At 39.6% G+C, this 21,596-nt stretch overlaps 1 protein-coding gene across 4 annotated transcripts in view; it reads left to right on the top strand.

Moving 5' to 3' along the window:
• BICD1 (BICD cargo adaptor 1) overlaps positions 1-21,596 on the top strand; it is a 222,578-nt gene that overhangs the window by 141,407 nt on the left and 59,575 nt on the right. The window contains exons 3-4 of one of the 4 annotated variants that reach the window (XM_057703230.1): positions 6,674-6,727; positions 12,061-12,273. The exons of the other annotated variants lie outside the window; for them this stretch is intronic. Of the exons in view, the coding sequence (XP_057559213.1) occupies positions 6,674-6,727; positions 12,061-12,114 (108 nt within the window). The 3' untranslated portion in view covers positions 12,115-12,273. Of the gene's footprint in view, positions 1-6,673; positions 6,728-12,060; positions 12,274-21,596 lie in introns of those variants that run through there. 4 annotated transcript variants of the gene reach the window in all.

Here is a 21,596-nt window from a genome sequence, read left to right as displayed (position 1 = left end):
ACAAATATAATTAAGAGAAGAAGAGAAAAGAAAATTACTACCAATTCTGAAATTTCTCACTGTATTTTAACTCCTGGAAGGCGGCGACCTTGTCCTATGTTTCTGTGTAGTTCTATAGAGTTGTGCATCATGTTTTGCTCCTACCCAGGAAGAACACAAGGAAACACTTACACAGATTTCTGTAGGTCTATCTCTATGTAGATCACTCCTTTCCAGGATTCTACCCTGTAGCTTCTGTCCATCTCAGCTTCCTGACCTCTGAACGCCTCACCTCAGCGGGGCCTTTGGGTTCTCTGGGTACCCACTCCATGCACCTGCTGTCCATGAATTGCCTCCAGACAGAAAGTTGAGAAAGTTGGGGTGTTCCTAGCGCTCAGCTCATCTGTCTCCCTTCTTCCAGAGATCAGTCTTACAGGCCTCGAATTCAGTGTCTGAAAACAGCTGTTTCATATATTTTGTTCAGTTTTCTAATTGTTCACAGTGGGAGATTAAGACTTTGTTGCTTCCTCAGGGCTAAAAGTAGTACTCAAACAAGTGTCTTGGTTAAAAGAGAAGAAAAGGTAACTGTAAACTAAGACTTTTAAGTTCATTCCGTTGGTTCTTTTTTTGATTAAGAATCCCAGTGCCGTTACTGTTTTGAAGATGTTCTGCTGGCAGATTTTCAGTCTCGGTCAGCAGTTTGCTTCAGGGATAGACCCTTCCATCTTCACTTCTGGCTTAAATGAGTTAGAGTAAAGAAGAGAATTCTAAAGTATAAAGAAAGTACACTGTTGCCTGCCCTGGAGCACATATCTGATAGCTCGTTAGGCAGGCCAGTGAGTAAGAATGTCATCTCTCTTCATTTACTTCTGCATCCATTCTTACAGCCATAGTCTATTAAGATCCTCTATTGCTTTCCACAAATTGGTTTAAACTTTTAATGATGATATATAGATCTTCTCATCTAAAGCACAGAGGCTGTTTCTATTTAGTTGTTTCTGTGCAATCAGTCACTTCCCCTCCAAGGTCATAGCCCTATAGCTGTGTCTTACATAAACAATCCATCTTAATAGACCCCTGTGGGGGTTGCGGGGGCGGGCAGATAGGAGTCATTTCATCAAAGAAGTGCATTATATCTACTGGAGGATTTTCTTGTCTGAGAAACACTCCTGAAATTATGTTTTTCAAGGATTTCAAATTTTACTAAAATTGTCAATTTTGTAACTGATGATTTTCTTTTCAGCATAATGATTATCTATTGTGATAGCAGTCAGGCTGGCCACATTCTGAAAATTCACTTCCTTGTTAATTTTGACCTGACTTAAAAGCTCCTTTATGTAGCTGCCAGAACAGCAATTGAACCTCACCCATTAAAAGATATTTGGAGACCACCTATGGTCCAAAGTCCCACATAATCACAGCTGGGATAGAAGAATGAACAAGAAGTTAATGAGTAATACCTCAGTTACCCTTGGGAAACTAAAAATAGAACTACCATATGACCCAGCAATCCCACTACTGGGCAAATACCCTGCGAAAACCATACTTCAAAAAGACACGTGCACCCCAATGTTCATTGCAGCACTATTTGCAATAGCCAGGACATGGAAGCAACCTAAATGTCCATCAACAGATGAATGGATAAAGAAGATGTGGTACATATATACAATGGAATACTACTCAGCCATAAAAAGGAACGAAATTGGGACATTTGTAGAGACATGGATGGACCTAGAGACTGTCATACAGAGTGAAGTAAGTCAGAAAGAGAAAAACAAATATTGTATATTAAGGCATATATGTGGAGTCTAGAAAAATGGTACAAATCAACTGTTTGCAAGACAGAAATAGAGACACAGATGTAGAGGACAAACATATGGACACCAAGGAGGGAAAGTGGGGGCTTGGAGTGGGATGAGTTGGGAAATTGGGATTGCCATATATACATTACTAATAAGAAAAGACATATCAAATCGTACACTTTAAATATATGCAGTTTATTGTATGTTGATTATATCTCAATAAAAGTTCTTTAAAAAATAGAGTAAGGAAAGGTAAAATAAAGCATTTGATTCAATTTAAAGAAAAAAAATACCTCAGTTACTTCAGGGGAATTAAGCCTGCCCAAAGAACCCTGGCCCTGAGGCTCCAAGTCTGTTATCTACTGACAGAACCCTCCAGTATCCCAGTACCTTCATGGTTGCATTGTGTCAGCACAAGAGTTGCTGATGACAGAGACTGGCAGGTGTCAACTGTCTAAGGCATTCTGTCCGCTGGGCTGTTTAGTGTCTCTTCCAGGGTAGATGTTCTCTGATAAGTGCTAATATGCAGTACAAAGATCTCCATACTGTGTGATTACTACCACAAGTCTATCCATATGCCTCTTGTCCAGACCTCCCTGTCCCCAATCTTCCAGACTTTCTTCTGGGCCTACATATGTGTGTGTGGGTGGGTGTGTGTCTGTTGTAAGCAAGGCATGTAAGTTCAGGAGAGCAGAGGTTGTCATAGTTTGTTGTTGTTGTTTACTGTATCCTTAGCACTTATAATAGTGTCTGACCATAATAAGCACTCCATGAGTAGTTGTTGAATGAATAAATACTAAATACAAGTCTTTGTCAATATGCGTGAGAAATATATTCCTAGTTAGAGGCTTGCCTTATCATTTACTTTATTGTAAGTGATACTTGGAAGAACAGAAGTATTAAGTTCTAATGTAGTTAAATGTATCAGTCTTTTCCTCTACAAGTAACCCATCTTTGTTGCTTATTTGAGAAATTTTTGCTGCAAAATCATAAGTATATTCTTCTAAATTTTCTTCTAGCCCATTTTTCCCCATGGATTTACAGTGACATCTCTGTTGCTTATTAAGTTTTAATATAAACGTGAGTCTATTTCTAGGCTCTCTGTTTTACTCCATTGTTTGTTTGTCTATCCTATTTATTTATTTGTAAGTGCTGGACAGTTGATGTCATTGAATAGGTAATCGACCAACCTGCTTTGAGCATCTGTTTTCTGGATGAACTTCAACTGTTGTAAATTTATTTTTTTAATCTGAATTAGTGGCTGTCAAACCTAGTGTGCATCACAATTGCTTGTTAAAACACAGTCTCTGCGAGTTCCTGGTGGTCTAGTGGTTAGGATTCAGTGCTTTCACTGCCGTGGGCGGGTTCAATCCCTGGTTGGGAAACTAAGGTCCCATAAGCCGTGCAGTGTGGACCCCCCCAAAACACCCCGATCACTGGAGCTTCTGATTCAGTAGGTGTGGTGGGGAGCTTGAGGATTTGCATTTTTGAGGAGTTCCCATGTGTTGGTGATGCTGCTGGTTCTAGGACCACACTTGGAGAACCTCTTTTGTCAATAATATGACTTCACGGGATTCCCTGGCAGTCCAGCGGTTAGGACTCCACGTTTTCCCCTGGTGGGGAAACGAATATCCTGCAAGCTACTTGGCCAAAAAAGAAAATAATAATATGACTTCAAGTGGTCATTATTTCTTTCTTTTCCTCTAGAATTAATATGTCACTAGATTTAAATAGTAGTGTATTTTAATATCAAACATCATATTAGAAAGGCAGATTTGTGTAAAATATAATATTGGAAATAGACATGAATACAGAATATTTTGAACTTTAAGTGAATGTTACTATGATTTTTTTTTAAGGAATATAAATATGAATACTGTCCTTCCAGACTTTGATAGTAGGAGTTGTTGGGGATTTTTTTTTACTGTAAATTATCTTCTTAGACTGAAAATGAAGAGCATATTCCTCTTCAGACCAAAGTACTATATAGGAACTCTAAGTTGAATAATTTAACAGGATATTCTCCATATGCAAAAAAGTCATTTTTACTAGTCTATATAGCTTTGTAATTTGATCTTATCCAGAAAGAAAAAAATTATAGAGAAAACATATCAGTAAAGATAGGTAAATAGGGCCTCATTTTAGCATTTCCAACAGTTTTATAGATGAAATTTTAAATTCTCTGGGTTTATAAGACTTTAAATTTGTTTTCTGAATGTCACCATAAATCTGACGGCTGAGACACTTGTCAGTGACTCATTAGGAATACATACTAAAATTATTTGCTTTGATTTTTTTAAATGCTATTTAATTTTATGTTTGCTTAAAATTGACTTGTTTTAAGCCATCATATCGTGGCCCCCAGGCATAGTTAATTTACAATTGTGATTGATCCAAAATATTATTATTTAGATTTATATCCTCAATTCACTAATGACTAATGAAAGATATTAAAATAATAATGAATAAAATATATAGATAGTTTAAAATAATACAATATATCTTCAAAATCTGAATACAACTGATAATGTATTTATATGTTATGGCTGATTCTTTACAAAAAGCAGTCCTGGCTTATTGAAAAGTTCTTATTTTAAAAGTCTGTCAGGGCTTCCCTGGTGGCACAGTGGTTGAGAATCCTCCTGCCAACACAGGGGACATGGGTTCGATCCCTGGTCCAGGAAGATCCCACATACCTCGGAGCAACTAAGCCTGGGCGCCACAACTACTGAGCCCATGAGCCGCAACTACTGAAGCCCCTCACCTAGAGCCTGTGCTCTGCAACAGTAGAAGCCACTGCAAGGAGGAACCCACACACCAAAATGAAGAGTAGCCCCTGCTGTCCACAACTAGAGAAAGGCTGTGCACAGCAACGAAGGCCCAGTGCAGCCCCCTCAAATTAATTAATTAATTAAAAAGTCTGTCAATCTAATTGCTTCTGGAGAATGTGAGCACTACTGAAAGTATACAGATTCAATGGGAGTGGAATTAAATAAGTAAGGTACCACCAAAGAATCAAAGATATCTCACACATACTTAGATTGATCAAATGGTGAGTGGGAACATATTTTGTCTCACTGTGTAACTCAGTAAGTTGTTAAATAGGTAAAGCAAAGAAGGTCATTATCAGTTTTTACATAAGATTTTAAAAATATGAAACTCCAACAGAATACTCTTATGAAATATTCCCCCCACATACACTGAGTTCATTTGGCTAATAGTGATTCTTAAGAAATATTTTATAATATTTCTTTGGCCTGGGCCCACAGACTAAATGTAGACATTTCTCAATTAGTCATCTTCAGGTTTGTTGCCTAAGATGCTAATTGAAATTCAGGGCAGAGAAAAATACATCACTGGCTTTTGTGTATCTCTGAAAGGCCTTCTTATTAGATTTTGTTCAGTATGAAAGCTTCTCTTCTCTGCAAACTGAGAGGGACCCTCAGTTTGTGTGAAGTGTGTCCAGTCGTGTCTTCAAGAACAATGAGGACACCAGTCGCTCAGCAGCCGGAAGCCCTTGCACTCTCCTCAGCAGGGAGCCCCTGAACATCAGGTGCTGAAAGCAAAGGCTCACTCATGCTTGCAGAATTCCTTCCCAGGGCTGGGGGAAGGGACCATCCTTTGAGCTCCTGTACGGGACTCTGCGTCTCCAAGGAGGGAAATCATGTTTTCATCGCCAAAACACTGCTTTCTCCCTGAATTACTGGCCTTTGAAACTTTGAGCCAAGTAAGCTAGTACTCAGAGCTTGAGGCCACAGCCCCTTAGTTCTCTGTTTCACAATACTCCCAGCCTCCTCCCGAGTTTGGAGGCCCAGAAAATGAGGAATTTATTTTGATTTGGAGAGAACGCTTCGTTTTCCCCTTGCATGTTTTATTCTTGTTTCAGTCTGTTTCCTTTGGCTTTCTGCTGGAAGCCAAGAGACAAAGCCAGGGTGCATTAATGAAAAGAGCTCAGAATTAGTATCTGGGGTACTTGAGTCAAAGCCTAGAGCTATCATTTCCTACTTCGGTGACCTACCCCAATTTCCTTAATCTCTTCGGGCCTCAGTTTACTCATTATTAGAGTAAAATATACACCGCAAGTTCTTTTTATTTAACTATTTGTACCATATTTAATTGCCAACTGTTAATATTATATATTAGTTATATATAGTTCAATCATAGCATTCTTTTGCTGTGTTTTTTATGCCCAAGAAATTTCTTTCCTATGTCCGATAAGTAATACATAAGGGGTTAAAACATCTTTCATTGAAACATTAAATAACAAGATTTCCCACTTCAATAGTACTGTAATTGATTGAAAATTCACTTTGAGTGATTGTAAAATAAGTAATGACAATAAAGCAGTTATTGTCATGTAAGAGAGAAAACCACAAGACTCAGAAGCCCCTTACCTTCACCTGCCAAGAAGGATAAATGTTATTGAATATACTTACTCATTGTATATCTTTCAGATATTTCGAATATAAACTGAATTTCTGCTAAGAGAATAGTATTCAAATATTCCTTTTGTTTATCTTGCCTTATAGTATTTTATTTGGTTTTAGAGGTCTATCTGCAAAGATGCAGCTTGTATAAAAATACTCTGTTCCAAATGTTTCTTATTGCTACAGAATGTGTGAAGAAAACGCGTCAGAATATTATCCTAGCAGGGCAAACAAATCCTGATGCAGCTTGTAGCCTTGACACCTCTGTTTCCTTTCAGGACTGACTAGTATGACCTGCCTTCTGGTGGCTGAGCAGCTCACTCCCATCAGAGCGTGCCAGGTGTGAGCGAGGGGGGCTGTGACTTGTCTTCTATGTAGTGTCCTCCTGGATGGTTGCTGGAATTTATAATTTTTGCACTCTGCTCTTCTAGCCTCAATTTCTGTTTTTGTTCACTTTTACTGCAGTTGCAGCAATTACCCAGAGTCAGATCACTGAAAGGATTCACAAGATTCCAAAGGGTATATACTCTTTTTTTTTTTTTCTTTTTTTTTTCTGGCACACAGGCTTAGTTGCTCTGCGGCATGTGGGATCTTCCTGGAGCTAGGATCGAGCCCGTGACCTCTGCCTTGGCAGGCGGATTCTTAACCACTGCGCCACCTAGGAAGCCCCGAAAGGGTATATACTCTTATAAGACTTTGAAGCAGCAGAAAACCTCTCCCTTCTTCCTTTCTAGGTTCTTTGGCAGGTCTCATAATTAAATTGACATGAGACAGAGTCACAGGAGAAAGACGTAAGGGGGCCCCATAACATATGAGACTCCCCAGCAGCCAGGTAATTGAGGCTTATGTACCATCCTGAGCCAAGAAGGAGGAAGTAGGGGTCTGGAACTTCGGAGGGGAGGAAGACAAGTCACGGAAGCTGATAAGAGCAAATGTTTGGTAAACAGATGTTTGCCATGCCACTCAGACAAGTCTTTCTGATATAAAAAGTTTTATCGGGTAATAGCTCTCTTCCTGTACAGGCCCCTGATCTAAATTCTTTTAGGCAATTAAGAGGGAGGCGGGGGACTTCCTGGTGGCACAGTGGTTAAGAATCTGCCTGCCAGTGCAAGGGACGCAGGTTCGATCCCTGGGCCAGGAAGATCCCACATGCCACAGAGCAACTAAGCCTGTGTGCCACAACTACTGAGCCTCTGCTCTAGAGCCTGCAAACCACAACTACTGAGCCTACATGCTGCAACTACTGAAGCCTGAATGCCTAGAGTCTGTGCTCCACAACAAGAGAAGCCACCACAATGAGAAGCCCATGCACCACAACAAAGAGTAGACCTCGCTCTCTGCAACTAGAGAAAGCCTGTGAGCAGCAAAGAAGACCCAATGCAGCCAATAAACAAATAAATAAATATTTAAAAAAAAAAAAAAAAAGAGGGAGGCGGAAAGCTCCGCCTAAGTCTGCTGGGCCCCAGTGACTTCAGCTCAAAATAATCCATGTGACAAAATGGCATATACTGGGGTAGCTTAGTCTGCTCTCCCTTAGCTCTGATAAACTATAGGACTGGTACAGCAAAAGAAAGGAAACAGGCAGACAGAGGTCTGAGGCTTCAAGACACAGCTCTAGGACCCTTTCTTAATACCACTGGATGTGTTTTGTGTTTGGGTTGTGAACAACTAAGATACACGCAAGATACCTGTTTTCAGGGAAGTTTACAGAAGAGTCTTTTATACACAGCTGCTCATATAGCTAAAATTAGACAATATAACCTACAGAGCCAAGTACCAAACATCCACCTATAAATTTTCTATAAATAATGTAGACAAACTAGTAGAGGGTGTGTCAAAGCTACACATTGTAAGTCACTAGTTACCCCATTTCATCCTATCCAGGCCCAGGGTCAGTCACAGATGTCTGGGATCCCTGGAGATGAGCTAAGAGTGACCTTTAACTACAGGTTAACCCCAACCTTACACAATAGTCCATTTTCTTTTCTAGTATTGCTTCCCTCTCACCTGGACCTTATCACTTTTGAATTTTGCTGCCTAGGTCTTCACCTCTCTCTCAAGTTACCACTCCTGCCATGCCAAAATTCTTTCTCTAGGTTTTTCTAAAGTCCAGTTTCCACTTATTTGAAAGCAAAAGGAAAAGCCAATACCAGGAAGATGTTGGTAAGGAGAGTTCTTTTTGAAACTTTAATGTAGATTGTAAAGGTAGAAAATCGATCACCTTTAATAATTACCTAAAAGATACATCTTGGAATTTCTTAGACTTTTAATATCATTGTCGAAAGCAGAATGCCAATCAACTTAAGATAGATCAATACTTCAGGGTTTGGAACTTATGTTTTAATAAGCACATATACAACTGGATTCCTGTAGTATTAGGTAGCCTGTAGTACTCACAAGTCCAGAGTACTGAAATCCTTCATAGAGGAAAGATTCTGGAAACACTGTAACAGGGTAAAAGTTACAGCTTTGCTTCAGCAATCAGAGATTTTACCTATGAAACTTAACAGGCAATGAATGTTCAAAATGTGGGCCCCTCTTGCTAATATTACATCATGATCTCCAGAATCAGTTCTGAGGAAATTTTGCAAGAAGTTACGTATTGAAAATAATAAAATACTTTATTTCTCAGAAATAGCACCCACTAACATTACACACTGGGGCAAATTTACTGAAGATTTATATTTCTATTCATTCCTTATCTCATAGAGAAAAGGAAACTGTAACCTAAAGAGAGAGTTTACAGTCATCTGGTTCATATTGGCCCTCCATTCAAGCAGCAGTTCACTTTAATCAATTTATTTACTTATTGGCTGCATTGGGTCCTTGCTGCTACGTACGGGCTTTGTCTAGTTGCAGCAAGCAGGGGCTACTCTTCAGCTACTCTTTGTTGTGGTGTGCGGGCTCCTCATTGCGGTGGCTTCTCTTGTTGCAGAGCACAGGCTCTAGGCACGTGGGCTTCAGTAGTTGCAGCACATGGGCTCAGTAGTTGTGCCTCGTGGGCTCTAGAGCACAGGCTCAGTAGTTGTGGCACATGGGCTTAGTTGCTCTGTGGCATGTGGAATCTTCCTGGAGGAGGGATGGAACCTGCGTCCCCTGCCTTGGCAGGCGGATTCTTAGCCACTGAGCCACCGAGGAAGTCCTAAGAAGCCATTTTTAAGCAAGCAGACCTTAGTGGTTAAGAACACATGTTCTGGATGGAACTCCCGACTCTGCACTTATTGTTGAACTTTGGGAAAATCATTACATAACCTAGGCATGCCTCAGTTAGCCTAGCTGTAAAAAGGGATTTCTAATGGCATCTATCTCATAGAGTTGTTATGGGGATTAGAAGGTTAAGAGTTTTATATTTCTAAAATGCTTAGAATGGTCTTGGCACGTTGCAAACATTATTAAGTGCTTATTAAGTAAATAAATTCTGGCTTGTAACTGAAGAATGCTAGATGACATACAGATTCTAGTGCTAGGTATGTGGATCACTAGACGTGGTGTATGTGATAAATGTGTATATTTATATACCACATATACATACACATATATAAATAAAATAATTTTGTTATGATTAGGCCATTATATAATTGCGTTAACCATGTGGGAATAAGTTGGCTCTATAGATAAAGTTTGAAAATAAGCAAGATGTAAAGAAACTGAAAGTATACATAAGATACGAAGGACAGTGGGCTGGGGGTTGAGGCGTGGGACAAGTTGGGAGTGAGATTTTTACTCACTGCATATATTGTTACAATTTCTGGATCTGAAATCAGTCTCTCCTCATCTTAAATCATCCACATGATGAGCTAGGAGCACATCTAGAGGTTGATTGTTTTTTCAAAGAATCTTCAAATGGTTAGTGATAAAGAGCAGTCTGAGGGCTCTCCAGCACTGTCCCACAAAAGCTTTGGTTTGTTTTGCTTTTCTTGTTGTTTTTTTCTTTTCTTTTCTTCTTCTTTTTTTTTTTTGGCCACACCACGTGGCACGCGGGATCTTAGTTCCCTGCAGTGGAAGCACAGAGTCTTTCAGGAAGACCACCAGCGAAGTCCCACAAAAACTCTTAACTAACTTTTTAAAAACTACCTCTTAATAAGGATGTAAGATGGCTCATTACAATTTATAAAGTGCTTTTAGAAATATTTTCTCATTTACTTCTGATGATTCTGGAGTTGAGTAGAAAGCTATTTTTCTGTTTTATTTTTATTATTTGTTTATTTATTTATTTACTTTTTGGCCATGCCACGCAGCTTGCAAGATCTTAGTTCCCCAACCCAGGATCAAACCCATGCCCCCTGCGGTGGAAGCTCAGAGTCCTAACCACTGGACCACCAGGGAACTCCCTATTTTTCTGTTTTCAGAGGAAAGAAGACTGAGAGTCCTGGAAGTTTTTTGGTGTAGGCTAGCATTCACATCCAGGTCTATGTCCAGAACTTTATTTGAGTACCTATATTCACTAGTAATTTAAGCTTTCCTCTTTATTACCAATGCTTGGGCTAAACCTTGTTTCCTGGATAATAAAGGTGTTTTGTAGTAACAAAAATAAACAACTAAGTCAGACCAGCCAGATATCCTGTAAAGTTTCAGAAACTATCTGTATGAATAACCCATCAGTCAGCCTCTGCTATATGCACGTACCTCCGGAACAAACAGAAATGGCGCCTCTGATAACCTTCAGTCCTTTAAGGGGTTAACTTATATTTATAACTATATATTTGTAACTTTCAATCAAGTTATAAATTATATCAATACCCCCCCTTCTGTTCAGCCTTTTTTTCCTCATGATACTTATCTTGCATTTTGTCATTTTCAATCCCTTCTCCTTTTTCATCCCTCTTAATTTTTTCTTTATTTCAAGGTTCACTTCCATTTTTAAAAAATCACCTTAAGTGCATACTATTACTTCCATTTTTGTTCAGTTCTTTCCTTTTCATGGTGTTTCTTCTCATTCAGAATCTTTATATGGTGTGTTCCCATGGTGACAGGAACTAAAATTAATTCTTATAAGCAATGATTTTGCGACTATTAATGCTGTTTATCTCTTGGGTTAGGTCATTCTTTACAGCAAGGTCACAATAAAGTCTGTGAAGCTGAGGTGAAAGGATATTTGCTAGAGATCGAACTATTTCTGGAATATTTGTCAACTCAGCCTTGATGTTTATTGCACAACCTAGATTTCAAATCTGTTTAGTGTATCACCTAAATTTCCATTTTCCATTTAATAAATTATTATAGTAAGTCTGTAATCAGGACAGCATGGATATTCATAATTATAAGGAGATACTAACAGAAAAGAAAAATTGTTATACCATCTTTAAATTTAAAAAAGAGAAATTTTAAAAAGAAAAATCAAGCTAGTAAGCAAAGTTAACTAGACTATTTTGGGAAATGATCATGGTTTCCTGACTTAAAGTTTGATTATGGAAAGAAGAAAAGATTCCAGTATTTTATATCTGCAAAAGCTCATTCCAAAACAAATCAGTATATTCAGGTTACACTACCCAGGTCACAAAGCCACACTTTCACTGTGTTCATTGAGTGAACTTTAAACACTCATACTACTTTGTGAAACATAATATCTCGATTACTGGATCTGATATATGCTGGATGCTGCCAGCACAATTTGCTGATATCATGCTGCAGTAAAACTGTCTATAGACTTTGCAAAACAAAGATATTTTATCAGCAGTAACCAAACTTAAAAATCTTACACATAGTCTCAAAAGACCACATATATGATTCCATTTATACAAAATGTCCAATATAAGCAAGTAGAAAGTAGGTTAGTGGTTGCCTAGGACTTGATGGGATGGGAGGTGGCGATAGCTAAAACACATGGATTTTTTTTTTCCTTTGTCTCGCAGCTTGTGGGATCTGAGTCCCCCAACCAGAGACTGAACCTGTGCCCTCAGCAGTGAAAGCTCAGAGCCCTAACCCTGGACCACCAGGGAATTCCCTGGAAATTATTTTTGAGGTGATGAAAATGTTCTAAAATTGATTGTGGTGATGGTCAAAACTCTGAGACTATATTAAAAACTATTGAATTGTATGCTCTAAATGAGTGAATTTTAGGTATGTGAATTATATCTTAATAAAGTTGATACCAAAAAATTTTTCACAGAAAACATTTTCCTGTAAAACACCTTCCAGCCAACTAAGATGCAATGTAAATGTTTATTAAGCTATTTTTAAATTTAGACTTAATCTGTATTATTTTAATGCCCTTTTATACAAGTAAATGAAGGGAAAAAATGATAAATCAGGGTATAAGAAAATCAGTCATGTATTATTTATTTTGTGCCATTTGTTTCAAATGTTTACAATAAAAAGACAGATTTTACATTGTTGTCAAGATTTTGCTTATGAGAAGTGTTTGAAATGCGGTATTGAAATGTGAACTGCTTGTGAAATGGCTGGTCCTTGATTTCTAATGGAGGCTGTATCCCGTGGGAAAGGTGCTAATATTGCCTCAAATTCAGTCTCGGATAGTTAACCCTTCATGGTGCCACTTTCTTCAGAAACAGATTTGCAGGTACCTTCAAAGTGAGAATTACAGAGTCTCGCTTTCATTATGCCTTCATTACTCTTGCATAGTCACTCACTCGTTGCCAGTCAGGACCTGATTATCTTCTCTCACCCTTTTTCATATCTAGTCACTCCTCTGCTTTTAACTTTATGCCATTATTTAAATCTGATGATCAGTTGGAAGGGATCTAGAGTTGTGCTGTAAAGAGCTTGCTGGTTGATCCTACTCAGCTGTACAGATACTATCATTTTCTACTGTCTCAGAGTAACATTTTCCAATGACTTGGTCTGTAGATTGATCAAAATGCTCCTTTTATTTATTTATTTTTGTTTGCATTGGGTCTTTGTTGCTGTGAGCGGGCTTTCTCTAGCTGCAGAGCACAGGTTTCTCGTTGCTATAGCTTCTTTTGTTGAGCACGGGCTCTAGGCCTGCAGGCTTCAGTAGTTATGGCACGTGGGCTCAAAAGTTGTGACTCACAGGTCCTAGAGCACAGGCTCAGTAGTTGTGGTGCATGGGCTTAGTTGCTCCGCGGCATGTGGGATCTTCCTGGACTAGGGCTTAAACCCGTGTCCCCTGCGTTGGCAGGCGGATTCTTAACCACTGCACCACCAGGGAAGCCCCAAAATGCTCCTTTTAAAAGGCAAAGATCTTGTAGTCAAAAAAATTTAGCAAATGCTGCATACCACATCTTACTCTTACAAAGTCTCAATGCATGCTAGCATATTAAGGGCTTTGCGAAGTCCAGCAGAAAATATAAGTGTGTAACTTTATTTAACTAATATTTCCTACACTTATGTTTGAGCAACTCCTGGTAATCCTGCACAGAACTAGCCTAATGCGGAGCTCACTGTGGGCAATGCCGTCCTGAGGTGGTAATCTCCTCCTCCTTCATTACTCTCTCCCAGCCACGGCGAATCTCTCTATATCCTTTTTCTCACTGAGCGTGTTTGTTTTAAGCCACCTTTCAAACTCATCTTGTTTGTTTTCTCTAGCTGTTTCCCAGTGATTAAGTCTGGATTGCACTTGGCGATGCTGCCTGTATGGCGCTCTGGGTATCTCTTTTTCTTCATCAGTAGCTCTCCTGAAGACGGGGAAGCCCACATGACTGCCTGATAGAGCAGTTGGTCTTTCCTTATTGTGATTTTTGGAAGAAGATCCCAGTGTCTGTCAGCTTGTTATTGGCTGATAGCACAGAGACATCACAGTGTTGCTGTCCCTCAGTAATTGTACCCATTCTTAAGAGAGAATATAACTAGTCGTGTCAGTCCTATAGCATATATCTACATCTACATCATCTACAGGAGATGTTTATCAAGCCCTTTTCTTGGTACAAATTTCTACACAGATGGAATAAAGTATAAATATGCATGGAATGGGTGTCACCAAAAGGGTTTTTGTTTTTTGTTTGTTTTGTTTTGTTTTCAACTCTCTATTAGAATATAATTGCTTTACACTGTTGTGCCAGGTTTTGCTGTACACCAAAGTGAATCAGCTGTATTTATACATATATTCCCAAATCCCCTCCCTCCCTTGACTCCCTCCCACCCTCCCTATCCTGGCCCTCTAAGTCATCACCCATCATCGAGTTGATCTCCCTATGTTATGCAGCCACTTCCCACTGGCTGTCTATTTTACATTTGGTAATGTATATATGTCAGTGCCACTCTCTTACTGCGTCCCAGCTTCCCCTCCGTCCCCCACTCCCACCCCGTGTCCTCAAGTCTGTTCTCTACATCTGTATCTTTATTCTTGCCCTGTCACTAGGTTCATCAATACCATTTTTTTAGATTCTATATATACGAGTTAGCATTTGGTATTTGTTTTTCTCTTTATGACTTACTTCACTCTGTATGACAATCTCTAGGTCCATCCACCTCACTACGAATAACTCAGTTTCATTCCTTTTTATGGCTGAGTAATATTCCATTGTATATATGTGCCACATCTTCTTTATGCATTCATCTGTTGATGGGCATTTAGGTTGCTTCCATGTCCTGGCTATTGTAAATAGTGCTGCAGTGAACATTGTGGTACATGTTTCTTTTTGGATTATGGTTTTCTCTGGATATATGCTTAGTAGTGGGATTGCTGAGTCATATGATAGTTCCATTTTTTTTAAGGAACCTCCATACTGTTTTCCATAGTGGCTGTACCAACTTACATTCCTACCAACAGTGCAGGAGGGTTCCCTTTTCTCAGCACCCTCTCCAGCATTTATTGTTTCTAGATGTTTTGATGATGGCCATTCTGACTGGTGTGAGGTGATACCTCATTGTGGCTTTGACTTGCCTTTCTCTAATGATTAGTGATGTTGAGCATCTTTTCATGTGTTTGTTAGCCATCTGCATGTCTTCTTTAAGGAAATGTCTATTTAGGTCTTCTGCCCATTTTTGGATTGGGTTATTTGCTTTTTTGGTATTAAGCTGCATGAGCTGCTTGTATATTTTGGAGATTAATCCTTTGTCAGTTGCTTTGTTGGCAACTATTTTCTCCCATTCTGAGGATTATCTTCTTGTCTTAAAAGGGTTTTTCAACACTGAAGAATTTTACCTGGGGCCAGCTTTGTAGGTGTGCTTTTTTTTTTTTCCCCCAAATCTATGAACTCACATATATGAAGTGTACAAATACATGTGTACTTCTTTGGCTATATGCAGCTAAACCCCCCCCCCCCCAAAAGACTTCCCAGCTTTCCTCACATTACCACCAATCCAGCCCAGGCTGGAAGTGATGAGTCTGAGCTGTGGGATATAGCTACCATGAGTGACATGCTCCCCTGGATTTTGGGGTACTGTGGGGATGAATTACTGACAACCAGTGAAGGACATCTGGTCCTTCTGACATCTAGTGAAGGAAAAATGGCCAATATCCAGCAAACAAATAAACAGTGATAAACAATTTTCAGACCATTAAAACAGGGTTATGTGAGTGTGACTGGGCAGCTACTTTAGATTGGTAAGGGAAAGCTTCTTGTGGAGATGACACTTAGGTTGAAATCCTAATGAAGAGACAGAACAATGTGAACAAAGAGAAAGGAATCCAAGCAGAAGAGACAGCTGGTGCAGGAACTCTAAAGCAGGACCCAGCTTGAGATGGTTAGAGAACCAGAAGTTCAGGGAGGAGGCACATGAAGTGCCCGTGGGAGGAAGCTGCAGGACGAGTGCTTTAAGTGAGGCAAGAGTTAGGTCCCACAGTGTTGTGCTAGCCCTGGTGAGGATTCGATAATCATCAGCCTAACGGTGGTGTGTTTAAAGCCAGAGGCTTGGATGAGGTTGCTTTTGGAGAGCAACCAGAAAAGGGAGGGGCTCAGTATAGATTTGAACACTTGACAGTAGAGGTTTAGCTAGAAGGAGGGGAGCAAGACAGAAGGGACTGCAAAGAAGCAGCCAGTGAGGTTAGAGTTTAGTTTTCTGGAAAGCCAACAGAAGAAAGAAAGAGTTCCAAAAAAGAGGGAGTGGTAAACACTGTTGAAGAAGTGGGGTAAGAGGATGGGACTTCCCTGGTGGTCCAGTGGCTAAGACTCCGTGCTCCCCATGAAGGGGGCCCAGGTTCGATTCCTGGTCAGGGAACTACATCCCACATGCCTCAACTAAGAGTTCACATGCTGCAACTAAAGATCCCATGTGCCACAACTAAGACCCAAAGCAGCCAAATAAAATATTTTTTAAAAAATGAAAAAGAAGAAGTTGGGCAAGAGGAAAACACAGGCATGGCCACCAAATCCAGTGACAACATGCAAGGCATTGGTGACTATGACAAGAGTGGGTTCAGTGTTCACTGGAATAGATTGAGAAAGGACACTCGTGACTATAGAAACAGAAATATAGATATCAAGGTCAAGGCTCATTTGTTTTAAGGCTGGATTTACTATCTTTAAACTGTATAAAGTATTGATAGATTAGAAGAAAGTAAAGAAATGAGACTGGAAATAGGAGGCATACCCCCTTGTCTTCTGCTCCAACTCCACCCTAAGTAAATAAGAGGCAGAATTCTCAGGGAGAGAAGAAGAGACTGATAGTACGAAGAGAGAAGTAGGAGACTTACTACACTGAGGATATACGGTATGACCACTAGACACTGCCAAAGACCTGTTTGAAATTCAGGACTTTTTTGTTTTTTTAATCCACCACTCATATTAGGCACCATTCTTATCCGCATAGCGTCCCCTGAAGGTTATTCCCCTGATGAGAAAAGAAATAGGCATGGAGAATTAGTAACCTTGGCCGGAGTTACTAAATGTTGGAGTAGGGGTTTGAACCCATGGAAGTTTGGTTCAGAGTCTGGGCTCTTCACCACCACATTCCAATACCTCTTCATGAGTTGTAATTGAAACCACATGGCATGGATTTGAATTTTCTCCAGTTCTGTTCAGCTTTGGGCATAACAAGGCAGAAAGTTAGGCTCTGTGATAGAGAGAGAGAAAGAGAGATGCAAAGGAGTTAAATGTGTTTGCAAGACAGTAAGTATGTGATGATAGTAGAATCAAACCTGGATAAGGAGGGCAGTAGAGACCCAGGGTTATAGATAATGAGCAAGTTGAAGATCAAAGAATAGCAAACCTTAATGAGATGGAAACGTGGCTGGGTTGGGAGAACTGGAGATGACCTGGAAGAATAGGAGGTAAGTTACTGGTGATGTGGGTTAGAGAGCAGATCACCCGAGTTGAGGACACTGAGAACCCTAGAGGTCAGGCAAGGAGAACTATTGTCCACTCCTCTCGCCAAGAGAAGAGTTAATTTTTGGTGAAAAAAGGAAAATAAATGTTATGGTCTTGAAGTTTCAGAGCAAACCAGCCGTGGCAACTCTCTGGGAGAGAAGTGAGAAAGTACCACACACCCCATCCTTTCCCTACTCCAGCTGTCTTCCTTCACTCCATTCACAGATCCAGAAACTCCTAGTTTGACTACTCAAATTACACTACCTATAATTATATTTTTAAGATTGATTGATTGATTGATTGATAATTTTGAATGCGTTGGGTCTTCATTGCTGTGCACAGGCTTTCTCTAATTGTGGAGAGTGGGGGCTACTCTCTGTTGTAGTGTATGGGCTTCTCATTGTGGTGGCTTCTCTTGTTGCTTCAGTAGTTGTGGCACTCGGGCTCAATAGTTGTGGCTCATGGGCTCTAGAGTGCAGGCTCAGTAGTTATGGCGCCCGGGCTTGGTTGCTCCACGGCATGTGGATCTTCCCGGACCGGGGCTCAAACCCGTGTCCCCTCCGTTGGCAGGCGGATTCTTAACCACTGGGCCACCAGGGAAGCCCCACTACCTGTAATTATTAAAAAGACACATCTTTAACTCTCACATTTAATTTGTTGTAAAATTTCTTCCTTTCTTACAGTTCTGTTTAGATACTTTTATCTTTATTAGGCCATTGTTTTTTACTCTACTCTTCTTCTCCTTCTTCTCCTTCTTTTCATTTAGTATTACATCCATCAGTGACCAAGTTCTGTTCATCCTAACTGAGATGTTCCTCAACATTCCTCATCTTGTTCCTCACTTTGAGCTGTTAGGGGGCTGTTTAGCTTATTCTCTGTCCACCTTCCCAACTCTCAGAGTGACTTTTCAAAACATAGGTCTGATTACATGGCTACTTTGTTTAAAAGACTTTGATGGTTCCCCAAATTCCTTTGTTTAATGTAGAATTTCCTGCAAAATCCATTTCAAGTTACTTTGTTCCAACTACACGGAACAGGCACTATTTCCTAAACCACAGCCTGGTTAAGAACTTGAAAGGTTCCAAGCATTGAAAATATTTTGGTTCCTCCTACTACCGCATAGGTTAACCACACTAGACAGTAATGTAACATTTTATTTTGTGAAATAACACCAGATATAGACATAAGCTGAAAACAATTAGCTATTTTCTAGGTTTTTCTGAATTTCTCTCTTCTTTCTCTCTGTCAGTGCTCTGTCCTCGGTGCCCCAAGGAAACGCTCAGTCTGTCTATTTGCTGTTTTAGCATTGCCCTCAGCACAAATAGGACTCTTCTTTTGTTCAAAAGTTTACCTCTGGCTGGAAAGTGTGTACACCTCTTTACCCATGTAGTCAACTGTACTTGTCCTTCAAGGTTCTACTCAGATGTTACTTCCTTTATAAAGCTTTCCCTGACTCACCCAGGAGTGATTAGCAGTAATAATAATTGCTCAGCCTTTAGGTGTGAACCTCTCTCTGTAAGAGCACGTGTTCCACTGTGTTACGGCAATTATCTGTGTGTCTGCGTCTCTGCTCGTTTCCCCATGTTCTATCATTAAATTCACACAATTACCATATAATGTTAAGTGTTAGGATCCCAGTTTTACAGATGAGTAGGCTGTGAGCAGAGACCTGTCACCCAAGTCACACCAGCTATTATTAAGATCTAACATGGGACTTCCCTGGTGGCGCAGTGGTTGAGAATCCACCTGCCAACACAGGGGACGTGGGTTCAATCCCTGGTCCAAGAAGATTCCACATGCCGCAGAGCAACTAAGCCCGTGCACCACAACTACTGAGCCTGCTGCCACAAATTTAATTAATTAATTTTAAAAAGATCTAACATGACTATGAATGTAATTAAGTTGTAACTGTATAACTGGAGGGCACTAAATTATTTTTTATGCTTTAGTCTTTGTGTGGCATATTTTCTTACTTCTGGCCAATAGTAGAGGGAATTTATTATTCCCACATAAAGAAATCCTCTTAATTTTTAAAAAATATTTACATATTTATGTATTTATTTGGCTGCACTGGGTCTTAGTTATGGCATGCAGGATCTCTCTTGCAGCATGCGGGATCTAGTTCCCTGACCAGGGATCAAACCGGGGTTCCCTGCATTGGGAGTGCAGAGTCTTAACCACTGAACCATCAGGGAAGTCCCTTCAATGTTAATTAAAATAAAACTCTCAGAATGCTGCTATACTCAAGTGCAATGAAAACTGTGAGGACAGTCTACCCCAAACATTTTAGGGAATCCTCTGTCCTCTGAGGAGAACCTGGGGCTCAGGTCTCTGGAGGCGAAAGGCTAGAGTATCCCCTAGTTGTGCCATTTTCTCCCCTTTCTCTCATGCTTTTATTTTTCTCACTCTCATTATTCTCTCTTTTTTCTTTTTTTTTCTCTTTTTTCTTTTTAATGTTATTTATTTATTTTTATTTATTGGCTGTGTTGGGTCTTCGTTGCTGCGTGCAGGCTTTCTGCAGTTACAAGAGCGGAGGCTACTCTTCATTTCAGTGCACAGGCTTCTTATTGCAGTGGCTTCTCTTGTTGCAGAGCATGGGCTCTAGTAGTTGTGGTGCGTAGGCTCAGTAGTTGTGGTGCATAGGCTCAGTAGTTGTGGCTCACAGGGCATGTGGGATCTTCCTGGACCAGGGCTTGAACCCATGTCCCCTGCATTGGCAGGCAGATTCTTAATCACTACACCACTAGGGAAGCCCATCACTCTCATTATTCTCGATAGGGCTTTTTAGTAGAGCTCAGCACCATCTTATCCCAGAAAGAAAAAAATTGCTGGAGATGAATCTATGATTAGTATGCAGACAACAAAAATAGCAATTTAAAAAATTTGTTATGGAAGCAAAGAACATTTCCCATAAAATTTAATCTTTGACAGTTTAAAAAAACATAGGTTTCTAGCAAAATAAATGAGACCAGTTCTCTTCCTCTGGGTCTTATGTCTGTTTTATTGCTAGAGAGTCTTTCAACTTAACTGGTCTCCAGGCCAAACTCTTCCTTTTCCTTAATTAACATCAGAAGTTTTCATTAGCTATTTTACGAGCTGTTTGTTGGTGGTCCTCATTAGCTTTGCTGGTCTTAAATTTGTCCTGACATTTACTATCTTACTCTGGAAGGTTTTATGGTTAATTCTGAGTGTATCCGAGCTAGGTTTCTGGTCATTACATTTTTTTACATTGTATATATTTGCATCTTGCAGAATCTCTTATATCTCAACATTTTTGTTTATAATTTTATGTAAATGACTGGCATCCAATTTGTTAGCGTCCTCATAAGTTCATGCATATAAACAAGGAAAACTAGCTATGTATCATTCATTCAGCTAATGGTAGACCTTTAAGAAATAGAAAAATATTATACTAAGATTTCCTGTTTCTGCAAAATAAAAGAATTTAATGAAATATTGTAATTTGGCTTTATGGCCAAACTCTATTGTTTTTATTCTATACTTGTTGAACACATATGCTCAAAGTATCGTCCAAGGAGCAGGGAATAAAGAAATGTTTCTGCCTCTAAGTAGCTCGACAGTATATTGGAGAATTGTAATAAGTCCAATCATTTCACAAATTTAGGTATGTTTATTTCAAAATGTGTTGCTCTCCCAAGACAAAAAGCTATAATCTCTACAATAATTTTTTTACAATTTTTTTTGGGATTTTGTGTTTAGCCATTTGTATACCTGTTTTGTTATTTATTCCATGGTTAAAAGGGCCTAAAATATGCCAGGTATTAGGGATCCATGGGCAAACACTATAGAAAAGGTTCATTACATTCAGATGGAAAAGGAAATTTAATACGTGTAAAAGGTAGGTAGATTACTAATTTCAAGTAATGTTTAGTGCTATTCTTTCAACAGTTATTTTCTGAGTACCTACTCTATGCTAAAATTCTGATCTATAAAGGAAATCATGTAGGATGTTGGGAAACTGAAGGGCAGGGGTGGGGGAGCTGTCTTACATTAGCTGTTCAGGGAAGGCCTGTCTGAGGAGATGGCATTTGAACTGAAACCTAAATGACAAATAGAAACAGAAGAGTTCCCTAACTTGGATCCTGGGAGTCTGTGGATAGAATTCAGGCAGCCTGTAAACTTGGAGGGAAAAATAATTACATCTCCATTTTCTCTAAACAGACTAAAATTTAGCATTTTCTTCCATTTGAATGTAGGTA

This window comes from Hippopotamus amphibius, chromosome 12, assembly GCF_030028045.1.
Source record: "Hippopotamus amphibius kiboko isolate mHipAmp2 chromosome 12, mHipAmp2.hap2, whole genome shotgun sequence".
NCBI lineage: Eukaryota > Metazoa > Chordata > Mammalia > Artiodactyla > Hippopotamidae > Hippopotamus > Hippopotamus amphibius.
This window is presented reverse-complemented; position numbering and strand designations above follow the sequence as displayed.